This window comes from Dreissena polymorpha, chromosome 2 (genome assembly GCF_020536995.1).
Source record: "Dreissena polymorpha isolate Duluth1 chromosome 2, UMN_Dpol_1.0, whole genome shotgun sequence".
Classification (NCBI taxonomy): domain Eukaryota; kingdom Metazoa; phylum Mollusca; class Bivalvia; order Myida; family Dreissenidae; genus Dreissena; species Dreissena polymorpha.
In genome coordinates, this window is record NC_068356.1 from 74,650,654 (window position 1) to 74,663,168 (window position 12,515).

A 12,515-nucleotide genomic window follows, 5' to 3' on the forward strand; every position below is an offset into this window, starting at 1 on the left:
AGGAGGTGAAGCCCAACTTGCTAGAGATGCTGCCCAACTCTGACCTGCCCATGGAGAAGATGCTAGAGGAGCTCATGGACGGAGACATCATTGTTTTCCAGAGAGATGAGCCCGATCTAGACTCCTATGAGCTGCCTACTGCTAAGGACTTCTTTAGGTAGGCACTAGGAAAAATGTACGAGGATTTTGTCGAAACACTATTTAAGCCGTGTCATGCTAAAATGGGTATGTGTTGGAGTGACGCTGACTGTATGTTTGTTGAGCAATTGGTCAATCCTTATACAAATTTAATTCAGCATCACAAAAATGTTTATGTACAAGACATGTTTATCTCCAATGATTTACACTTTCCTTAGTTGTTTAGTCGTGCAGATGAACAAGCAGGTGCTTGTTATTTTTAATACAAGCTCAAGTGTTTATATTATTCTGCATGTTAGAAAATAAGCAATTACTATTTGTGTGATTTCATGCAGTTTTAGCTCATCTATTTTTTGAAGAAAAAAAAAAGAGCTATTGTCATCACCTTGGCGTCGGCGTCGGCGTCAGGTTAAGTTTTGCGTTTAGGTCCACTTTTCTCATAAAGTATCAATGCTATTGCATTCAAACTTGGTACACTTTCTTACTATCATGAGGGGACTGGGCAGGCAAAGTAAGATAACTCTGGCGTGCATATTGACAGAATTATGTTCCCTTTTTATACTTAGAAAATTAAAAATTTTGGTTAAGTTTTGTGTTTAGGTCCAATTTATTCCTTAAGTATCAAAGCTATTGCTTTCATACTTGCAACACTTACAAACTATCATAAGGGGACTGTGCAGGCAAAGTTATGTAACTCTGACTGGCATTTCAACAGAATTATGTGCCCTTTTTATACATAGAAATTTCTAAAAAAAATGAAAATTTGGTTAAGTTTTGTGTTTAGGTCCCCTTTATTCTTAAAGTATCAAAGCTATTGCATTCATACTTACAACACTTACTATCATAAGGGGACTGTGCAGGCAAAGTTATGTAACTCTGACTGGCATTTTGATGGAATTATGGGCCCTTTATACTTAGAAAATTGAAAATTATTGAAAATTTGGTTAAGTTTTGTGTTTTGATCCACTTCACCCCTAAAGTATCATTGATATTGCTTTCATACTTGGAAGACTCGCGAACTATCATAAGGGGACAGTAAAAGACAAGTTGCATAACTCTGGTTGTCATTTTTACGGACTTATGGCCCTTTTATGACTTAGTTACTTTGAATATATGGTTAAATTGTGTGTTTAGATCCACTTTACTTCTAAAGTATCAAGGCTATTGCTTTCAAACTTCAAATACTTTCATGCTATCATGAGGGTACTATACCTGGCAAGTTGAATTTTACCTTGACCTTTGAATGACCTTGACTCTCAAGGTCAAATTATTAATTTTTGCTCAAATTGCCATAACTTCTTTATTATGATATAGAATTTATTGATACTTTGACAAAACAACACTTACCTGAAATACCACAATTGACTCCACCCAAACGATATCCCCCCCCCAATTATTTTCTTTGTCCCTTGACATATTGCTTTCATATTTTGCATACTTGTTTACCAACATGACCCTAACCTATAAACAAGAGCAGACAACTCTATCAAGCATTTTGTCATAATTATGGCCCCTTTTCCACTTAGAATATGCAGCAAATGTTAAAGTTTTCGTACTACCCCATTTATTTTCATTGTCCCTTGACCTATTGCTTTCATATTTTGCATACCGTAATCGGTTGTGTATAACGCGCATTTGTGTATAACGCGCATCAACTTTTTGAAGCAAAAAATCGGGAAAAAAAGTTTTTGATGCAAAAAAACTGGGAAAAATTCGGTTCCATACTCCATGGGCTAACAGAAAATCGTTTTATTTACATTGCCGGTCTCGCGCGTTATTTCGAGCGTCTATGCGATATAGATGGTAAGGTTACATTACACAAATATATTTGTGTTTGACAATTTGCAAAATATTCTTTCCAGAATATGCGCGGTCCTGAAAAGGACCTTTGTTGTTGTCTTTGATCGTCTTTATAAGGGTCGTCCGTCTATGTCCGAAACGTCAATATTGTGACTGACAATTAAAAAATTCTGACAATTCAAAGACAATTTCAAGATTCTTTCTCTGTCGATCGCAGTGCTATTCAAGATACGGTAAGTCTAATGACAATTTTTATAATGATTAAAAATGGCAAATGTGCAGTTTTTATTCATGTTGAAGAGTGTTGTTTATTGCTCATTCAGTTGCTCAGTATAATTGACAGGTGACTTTAACGACTCAAACTTCTCAACACCATTACTGACATTACACGCGATAATTAAACAGTGGAGGTGTGATGCCGTCTGCCGGTTTGCATGTTTTGATAATAGCCCAGCTACACAAAACTTGACAGGTGACTCAAATCTTGACAAGACGTATGAAAACGTGTGAACAAACACAACATCAATTTTATTAACACATTTGAAAAGCAATAAAAATAATCATCAATATCGGGAAAGGCCTTGCCGACATACTATTGTAAATCGACAAGTGCCCCAATTAAATTGTGTAACCCTAGTACAGTAGGGTATAATATTGTGGGAATAAACAATAAAATTTAAATAAAAATGGCTTCCTTGTTTTTCATTATCTCCTTCAAATTTATTTGATTTCGATGCTCTGTACGTACCTGAAAAAGATAGAAAATATTAATTTTAACTTTATAACGTTTGTTAATCTATATTCAGATCGTAAATATAATACAATTATTAACATAGTGACAGTTAAATCGACTGGGAACAGAATGGTCCGAGTTACCGTAACTGGGTAACTGACAGGGAAAAAATGTTTTGGCATGCCTGTTGTTGTGCATAACGCGCATCAAGTTTTTTAAATCAAATTTGGGGGTAAAAAAGTGCGCCTTATACACAACCGATTACGGTACTTGTTTACCAACATCATCCCAACCTATAAACAAGAGCAGACAACTCTATCAAGCATTTTGTCATAATTATTGCCCCTTTTATACTTAAAATATGCATAATATTGATATTTCTATGTTAAAGTTTGCGTACTACCCCAAATATTTCCTATATCCTTTGACATATTGCTTTTATATGTTGCATACTTGTTAACCAACATGACCCCAACCTATTAACAAGAGCAGACCACTGTATCAAGCATTTTTACATAATTATGGCCACTTTTACACTTATATAATTGAACATTTTGCTTAAATTGCCATAACTTCTTTATTTATGATCACATTTTATTATTACTTTGACAAAACAACACTTACCTGAATACCACAATGGATTCCACCCAAATAATACCCCACGCCCCTACCCAGAATCCCTCCTCCCCCCCAACCTCCCCCGCCCAATTTTTTTTTTAAACATCATCTAATAAATTACCCCACCCCACATTATACCCCCCCCCCTCTCATCCCCCTTACCCCCCCCCAAATTTTTTTTTTCCCTTTTGTTTATTTTTGAAAGATCGTCTAATAAATGATCACACCCCACATTATACCCCCTTCTCAACCCGCCCCCCCCCCCCCAAAAAAAAATAAAATATTTTTTTTCCTTTTTTTATTTTTGAAAGATCGTCTAATAAATTATTGAATATGAACAATTTCCCCATGATGGCTTACGTTATAATGTCAAGCACTCCAATAGTCGAGCGCTGTCCTCTGACAGCTCTTGTTTATTCATTTTCGGAAGATAATGTTATAAATGACCACACCCCCACACTATACACCCTCTCCACTCCACCCCTCCCTCCTTTGGGATTGATATAGGTCCCTTCACCTTTAAAAAGAAAAATAGATGAGCGTTCTGCACCCGCAAGGCAGTGCTCTATTTGATTAATTGCTTCAATACTTCTCTTTTCATTGGTTACTTAGTAAACTCAATAACCAAGTTTACTATTGAACTCAATAAATATGCCTTATTATCATGAATTACATTATATTATCTGTGTTCAGATATATGCTTTACTGTTACCATACTTGTAATGAGACATGGCTTGTTTCACTGTCCACCATATCTATATCTAATTGTTTATCTTTTTTCTTTTTCAGAGACCTCTATTACCGCGTTGAAATTACTTTCTGTGATAAAAATGTGATAAACGACCCTGGCTTCACCCTGGAGCTGTCGATGCGCATGAACTACGACCAGATGGCCAATGGCGTCGCCAAGTACCTGTTAACGGACCCATACTTACTGCAGTTCTTCAAACCACAAGGGTACAACGTTGTGGTTACCCTATTTCATCATTATCAAATTAAACAGGGGTGTGATTTCTGCAGCTTTTAGGCTGATTTCCTTGAGTGCCAATATTTTTGACCAAAATTATTTTTTGAATATACAATATAAATCTGTGAAACCCTGCAGAGTTTGATAAACCCAGTATGGGTAATCGGTTGATGTCCTCTTGGCCAATAAATGGGGTTGGGTTAGTGTTTGCCTTGCCTGAGGGCTGTGCAAAATAAAACTAATTGACAAACAAATCTTGTAAATCTTTTGTTGATGCATGTGATTCTATGCTTTGCTATTTTGCCAGATATTATTCTATGCTTTGCTATTTGGCTAGACCTTAAACAAAATCAACTTATGGCCCTATTAGTGCACAAAGGTATTGTGCTCCATTTAAATTTAATAGCACATGGTATCTTTTTGCATCAATTAATCGATATTTACTGTTTTAAACAATACATCGGGTCAGAAATTGCAAAATATCCACAATTATTGTTACTATTTTATCAGTTTTTCATCTTACATTGAATGAACCCAAGTATTTAAAGCCTATTAATTTGACTGATATGAGTGTTTTAAACGGTACAACCAGGACCTAATTTCTGAGAGCTTAAGGTGTTCGGGAAAAATCTTAAGAATGCTTCTAGCATGAGATGTCAAGGTATTGGAAGCAAGACTTCACATTAATTTTGCGACCACAACAAGGTTAACCTTTGGTTGCATTTGCTTTGATTTAAGCTATAGAGTTGCACCCCATGCGCAGAAATACTTTTTTCAAGTGCAGATACATATTTTCGTTCTTTTGTTCTATGTTTTATAATAGAGTACCGCGATGTTATTGTTGGTGTATAACTGAAGCATGATTTGTTGAAAAAAGAAAAGAAAACAAAAGAAGATATTTATAATAAGTTAAATTATGTAAACTTAGCACATGCAATCCAATATTCAAAACTCATATCCAAAATACATAGAGGATATTTGTTGGATTTGGTGGAACATCGATTTTAATTCACGAGTGATTGTAGAAACTTATATTTTTATGAGTGGCACAGCCACAAGTGAAAATTTAATTTTTTTCTATGATTACGAGTGAATTAAAATCAATATTCCACCAAATCCAACAAATTATATTTTTATTTTATGCTTACAAATGATTATTTTTGTATTTTTGCCATTCCGGACAATATAATTCCCATTGGGCGCCCCCCCAATGTATTGTAAAACAAAGCTTATCTGTATGTTATTATAAACATAAATGCAGAGTAGTAGCCCTAAGTAAAAATGCATTTAATTGGGAGTCACAATGGGGAAACCAAAGATATATAAAAATAGTTCCGGTTAAACAATAAAAATTACCAATTATTATTATTTTTTTTTTTTCACTGTTTGAAACAGTGAAATATCAGTTTTCATTCACCGGTATTTCTCTATAAACCATTGGAAATCATAAAATAAATGAAATTTTACAGACAAGGAAATAACATTTACTACCATCAATGAACTTTGCAACTTCCTGTAAAGATTCATCAATGAGCTCTATTGCAGTAAAGAAATTTTACTAATATAAAACATGTTTCAGGTACAGAGATGGTCCAGGGAATGCAATTAGGTGTACGTTTGACGGTACATTAAAGGAATTATTAATGTATTCCAAACCCAGGCAACCAAAAAAGTTATATTTTCAACAGGTAACTTGTTTGTTCTTTTTATTTATAGATAAGAATTTAACCATCCCCAATGTTCAAAGATTTACATTCCTTGATAGCATTTGTTGTTGATAAGTTTGTCTAAATGGAAGTTTTCAATATGTTTAAACAGGTTTACAAGGAAATTGAAATTGGCTGGGATTGGAGTCATGTTCAGCATAGAAAAGGTGGTTTCCTGTCAATAATTTCAGTTTTAATTGACCAATCTTGAGGATCTTTGGGTATTTGCAAGCTTGAATGGAACACTAGCATGGTATTGTATTTGGCATGTGTTGTCTCAATGTTAATAAAGATAGAAAAACAGTTTCTGCTCAATAACTTCCGTTTGAAGAGAGGTATTGCACTGAAATTTTCTGTGTTGGTAGGTTACTTGGAGTCCTAGCTTGGGATTGCATTTGGGGCTGGTTAAGTGAAGATTACTGGTGCTAGAAAATAGAAAAGATATTTCTGGTTAGTTTGGATATTGCTCTTAATAAATCATGTCTCTGGTTAATAACTTAAGTTTGGATATTGCTCTAAAATTGTGTTTGTAGGTCACTTTAACATAGAACTAGCATAGGGTTCATTTGAGTCAGTCTGGTAAAAAGAAAGAAAGGTTTCTGCTTAATACCTTGTGTTTGGATGCAGACGTTGTGGTAAAATTGTATGTCTAGGTAGCTAACATGAAAACATAGCTTGGGATTGGACACATTATTTTAATTATCCCCCGCCATAGGCGGAGGGATATTGTTTTGACGTTGTCCGTCCTTCCGTCTTTCCGTCCTTTCGTCCGTCCGGCACTTTTTTGTCCGGAGCCATATCTTGGAAGTACTTTGGTGAATTTCAACGAAACTTGGTATGAGTATATATAGGGATAAGAGGATGATGCACGCCTAATGGCATTGTACACCATCTGTTAATAACAGAGTTATGACCCTTTGTATCTTGGAAAAATGCTTTTTTGTGTCCGGAGCCATATCTTGAAAGTGCTTTGGCGGATTTCATTGAAACTTGGTATGAGTATATATATGGATAAGAGGATGATGCACGCCAAATGACATTGTACACCATTGGATAATACAGGAGTTATGGCCCTTTGTATCTTGAAAAAATGCTTTTTTTAGTGTCAAATATAACACTTTTGTGTCCAGAAGCATATTGGCGGGGGATATCAATTCAACGAATTTGCTTGTTTAATAATAACTTAAACCTTGACAACCTGATTTTGTGACATTTCCATCTTTCCTGTCTACGATTTTTAGCTCACCTGAGCGATAGCTCGGGGTGAGCTATTGTGATCACTCACCGTCCGGCGTCCGTCCGTCCGTCTGTCTGTCTGTCTGTAAACAATTTGTAAACATCTTCTTCTATTAAACCATTGAGCCAATTTCAACTAAATTTCATGTGGAGCATCCCTAGGTCATGGGACAAAAGAATTGTTAAAAAATATTTGATCACATAACCAAGATGGCCGCCATGACCATATAAGGTAAAAACCTTAAAAAATCTTCTTGTCAGAAACCGCTCATCAGATTTTCAAAAAATTTCACAGGGATGACCTTTGAAGGCTCCCCTGAAAAAGTTGTTCAAAGAAATTTGATTCGTCAAAAAACATGGCCGCAGGAGCTCGTTGAACTTTGCATGTTTATTCGTTTTTGCCTATTTTGTGAAAACTTTCAAAAATCTTCCACATTTTTTGTCCGATCCATTCCAAATTTGCACAGTGCCTTAATATCAATGAGGACACGAACCCTACAAAAAATGAGCATTATTGGTCCATGAAGTACAGAATTACCTCCCCTTGAATTGAGAAAATGGTGTTTATGCAATAAAGTCCAAATTTTCCATCCAATTCTTTCCAAACTTGTAAGGATTTAACATGGTTCAAACAAGGGAAACAACTACGGTTTATGCATGTTCTTTTTATTACAGATTTGCCTCCCTTTAATTCATTCAAAATCTCATTTTACAGCAGAGATTCAAAATCTGACCTGTTAATGAGCCCCATATTTACTGCCAGTGCTAGGTTACCTTTTCCCATTTGATCATTCTTAAGTATTGGTCTTGTAATGCTGCCACTGCTTCTGCTACTGCTACTGCTACTACTACTACTACTACTACTACTACTACTACTACTACTACTACTACTACTACTACTACTACTACTACTACTACTACTACTTCTACTACTACTACTACTTCTACTACTACTACTACTACTACTACTACTACTTCTACTACTACTACCACTACTACTACTACTACTACTACTACTACTACTACTACTACTACCACTACTACTACTACTACTACTACTACTACTTCTACTACTACTTCTACTACTACTACTAGTACCACTACTACTAGTACTACTACTACTACCACCACCACCACCACCACCACCACCACCACCACCACCACTTCTACTACCACTGCCACTACTACTACTGCTTTTACCACTACTACTACCACTACTACTACTACAACTACCACTACTACTACTACTACTACTACTACTACTACTACTACTACTACTTCTACTACTACTACTACTACTACTACTACTACTACTACTACTACTACTACTACAACTACTAATTCTACTACTACTACTACTACTACTACTACTACTACTACTACCACTACTACTACTACTACTACTACACCACCACCACCACCACCACCATTCACAGTGACAAAAAACGTATTCACACAATGGCTGCTACTACAACTTATAGCCCATATAGGGGGGCATGCATGTTTTACAAACAGCCCTTGTTTCTATGGGATTTTAACCACAACTGTTCATGTTTATCTCCGACACATATTTTTAGGTCACCTGTCATGAAGTGACACGGTGAGCTTATGTGATCGTGTGATGTCCGGCGTCCGTTGTGCGTGCCTGCGTGTGTCCGTGCGTCCGTCCGTCCGTCCGTCAACAATTTGTTTGTGTAGACAGTAGAGGTCACAGTTTGCATCCAATCTTGATGAAATTTGGTCAAAATGTTTATCTTGATGAAATCCGGTTTGGGATTGTATTTCGGTCATCTGGGGTCAAAAACAAGGTCACTAGGTCAAATAATAGAACAACCTTCTGTAGACAATAGAGGTCACAGTTTTCATCCAATCTTTATGAAATTTGGTCAGAATGTTTATCTTGATGAAATCTGGGTTGGGATTTTATTTGGGTCATCTGGGGTCAAAAACTAGGTCACTAGGTCAAATAATAGAAAAACCTTGTGTAGACATTAGAGATCACAGTTTTCATCCAACCTTTATGAAATTTTGTCAGAATTCTTGATGAAATCTGGGTGGGATTGTATTTGGGTCATCTGGGGTAAAAATCTAGGTCAAATAAATAGAAAAACCTTGTGTTGACAATAGAGGTCACAGTTTTCATCCAATATTTATGAACTGTGGTCAGAATTTTATCTTGATGAAATCTGGATTGGGATTGTATTTGGGTCATCTAGAGTCAGGAACTAGGTCACTAGGTCAAATCATAGAAAAGCATTGTGTAGACAATATAGAGGTCATAGTTTTCATCTGATCTTAATGAGTCAGGTGAGCGATTCAGGGCCATCATGGCCCTCTTGTTATGATTTAATATTCCTTTGACGTCTTACTGGGTTTACATTTATGCTTATACAATTTAGGATGCATAGTTACATGGCATGTTATCTTGAATGAAATAGATGTACTATATTGGTTCATTTTCACATTTTCATGATAATACACACAACATGATGTACTTTTATGCCCCCGGATCGAAAGATCGGGGGTATATTGTTTTTGGCCAGTCTGTCTGTCATTCATTGTATGTGTCATTCATTGTATGTGTGTGTCCCAAAACTTTAACCAAAACTTTAACCTTCGTTAAAGTTTGCTCATAACTTTTTGAATATTGAAGATAGCAACTTGATATTTGGCATGCATGTGTTTTTGAATATTGAAGAAAGCAACTTGATATTTGGCATGCATGTGTTTTTGAATATTGAAGATAGCAACTTGATATTTGGCATGCATGTGTATCTCATGAAGCTGCAGAATTTGAGTGGTGAAAGGCCAAGGTCATCCTTGAAGGTCAAAAGTAAAAAAATACAATCCAAGGGAAGTACTAAGCTTTAAATTTTATTTCAAAGCGGCACAATAGGGGGCATTGTGTTTCTGACAAACACATCTCTTGGTTTGGCAAGATTTGCCCCCCCCCCCCCAAAAAAAAGTATTATTATTTGTAACCTATATATGTCTTCTGTGTCTTTTTCAGCTGAATATTCGTATCAACGAGTTAGAAAACAAGCGTCAGTTCAAGTGTATATATGTAAATAATAGGCTTAAAGAAGAGGTAAGCTCATGTTCTTGTTTGATCTTTACAAGCTTTCCTATAGTTACTTTGAAAATGCTTGAAATCTGATAACAATAATGTTATTTTGCCATGGTATGTTTTGCCCATTTTAGTTTAAGTTATATAATTTTAAAAAGCAAATGTTTGCATAACATTCCATTGATTACATTATCAACGGAACAGTTGTTTTTATGAAAGAAGTTACCAGATCAGGATATGTATTTAGCAATAAATTGGCATTCTTTTACTTGAGAATAAAGAGGTTTTTTTTTATTTCTAGCACATTGTCAAAATAATTTTGAAGGGTTCAAATTAATAGTAGTCTTGGAATAATAAAGTTTCAAAAACATTTTTCATCTTTTAATGCTAATAATGGTTTGCTGCCTATGGGTCAGGAGTGGGTTTCAACTTTGTTGGTCCCAGTGTTAGATCAAATAAACATTTTATAAGTGTTCATGTAAAACATATTTTCTAAAGTGGAAGAGCTGTGTGTGAAATATCTGTTATATAATTATGACCACAAATATTTTGATTATACAATCTTGCACTCAAATCAAAAGAATCTGGTTGTAATTCATGCTATTATAAGATGAGTTTTAAAAATGCATGAAGTTGGCTGGAGGATAAAAGTATACTTTCCACTGTGATGTTATAAATGTGGCATAAAGTGATCATAAAAGATGTCACTCACTGATATAGTGGGAAAAGAGTTATTTAGATTTATATTTGTCTATACAAAATTTTACAAAATTTTATTATTCGATTTCTATTGTTTAATAGTTTAAATTTGAATAATTCTCCTTATTTTGATAATGAAAATTATTCTCATAAAAAGGGTTCTACAAAGCCAGAGTGAAGTGATCAAATGGGAATCATTTTAGTCTAGCTAGAATGAAATGATGAAACTGTGTAACAACTGTTTTTGTTTGGGTAGAAGGAGCTGGTGCTGTACCCAGACAAGACAGGCAAGGTGCAAGACCTCCTAGAAGAGGCAAAGAAGCAGATTGATCTTGTTGAAACTGGAAAACTCAGGTACTGCATTTACTTGAAGCATTTTAGATGTCAGTTAGTTATTTAGTCATTTTCTGGTAAAGCATAGCGTATTGCATGTGCAGTCTGCAAGGCTAATGCGGGACAACTCTCTCCAATTGTATAGATGTATTCGTGTAAAGGAACTCTCTTTTAAAAGAAAATCAAGTCAAGATGGGAAGTTTTGTCACAAATGAGGGCAAGACTTCAGGAAATTAATTAAGCGCGTTTTATTTCAGAGACTTGCTCTTATCAAATAATCCATGAGTGATAAGTGTTTATATATCACAGGTATTATTTTTGTGATAATTCAATTTAATGAGTGATTGTCCACCAGATGGTTTCCAGATGATAACTCAAGAATGCTTAGGCCTAGGATCATGAAACTTCATAGAAACATTGATCATGACTAGCAGATGACCCCTATTGATTTTCAGGTCACTAGGTCAAAGGTCAAGGTCACAGTGACTCAAAACAGTAAAATGGTTTCCGGATGATAACTCAAGAATGCTTATGCCTAGGATCATGAAACTTCATAGAAACATTGATCATGACTAGCAGATGACCCCTATTGAATTTCAGGTCACTAGGTCAAAGGTCAAGGTCACTGTGACTCGGAACAGTCAAATGGTTTCAGGATGATAACTCAAGAATGCTTGCGCCTAGGATTATGAAACTTCATAGGTACATTGATACTGACTGGCAGATGACCCCTATTAATTTTCAGGTCACTAGGTCAAAGGTCAAGGTCACAGTAACTCAAAACAGTTAATGGTTTCCTGATGATAACTCAAGAATAATTAGGCCTAGGATCATGAAACTTCACAGGTACATTGATCATGACTGGCAGATGACCCCTATTGATTTTCAGGTCACTAGGTCAAAGGTCAAGGTCACAGTGACAAAAAACGTATTCACACAATGGCTGCCACTACAACTAACAGCCCATATGGGGGGCATGCATGTTTTACAAACAGCCCTTGTTTATTAAACGAGTTCAGGAATTTGGTTAGTAAGCGAGCCTTTTGTGAATTTCCTGGACGAGTTTAATAAAATTTGGTATGATATGACAACGAGTGTCAGATCTTTTTATGCTCCCCGAAATTTTTCGGGGAGCATATAGTTGCCAGTTTGAAGTTCCTTACTTCCGTACTTCCTTACTTCCTTTCTTCCTTCCGTCACACTTTTGTTACAGTTTCT

At 35.6% G+C, this 12,515-nt stretch overlaps 1 protein-coding gene across 7 annotated transcripts in view; it reads left to right on the forward strand.

Annotated features, from left to right (window-relative positions):
* Positions 1–12,515, forward strand: part of LOC127867644 (ubiquitin carboxyl-terminal hydrolase 7-like) — a 63,048-nt gene that overhangs the window by 38,966 nt on the left and 11,567 nt on the right. For 5 of the 7 annotated variants that reach the window (XR_008043592.1, XR_008043590.1, XR_008043591.1 and 2 more), the window contains 5 exons: positions 3–157; positions 4,079–4,246; positions 5,836–5,944; positions 10,209–10,286; positions 11,221–11,318. Coding sequence is in view for 1 of the 7 variants with exons in the window: in XM_052408955.1 (XP_052264915.1) it covers positions 3–157; positions 4,079–4,246; positions 5,836–5,944; positions 10,209–10,286; positions 11,221–11,318 (608 nt within the window). In the remaining 6 variants the exon portion in view is untranslated. The remainder of the gene's footprint in view (positions 1–2; positions 158–4,078; positions 4,247–5,835; positions 5,945–10,208; positions 10,287–11,220; positions 11,319–12,515) is intronic. The other 2 variants (XR_008043593.1, XR_008043595.1) reach the window with 1 other exon arrangement.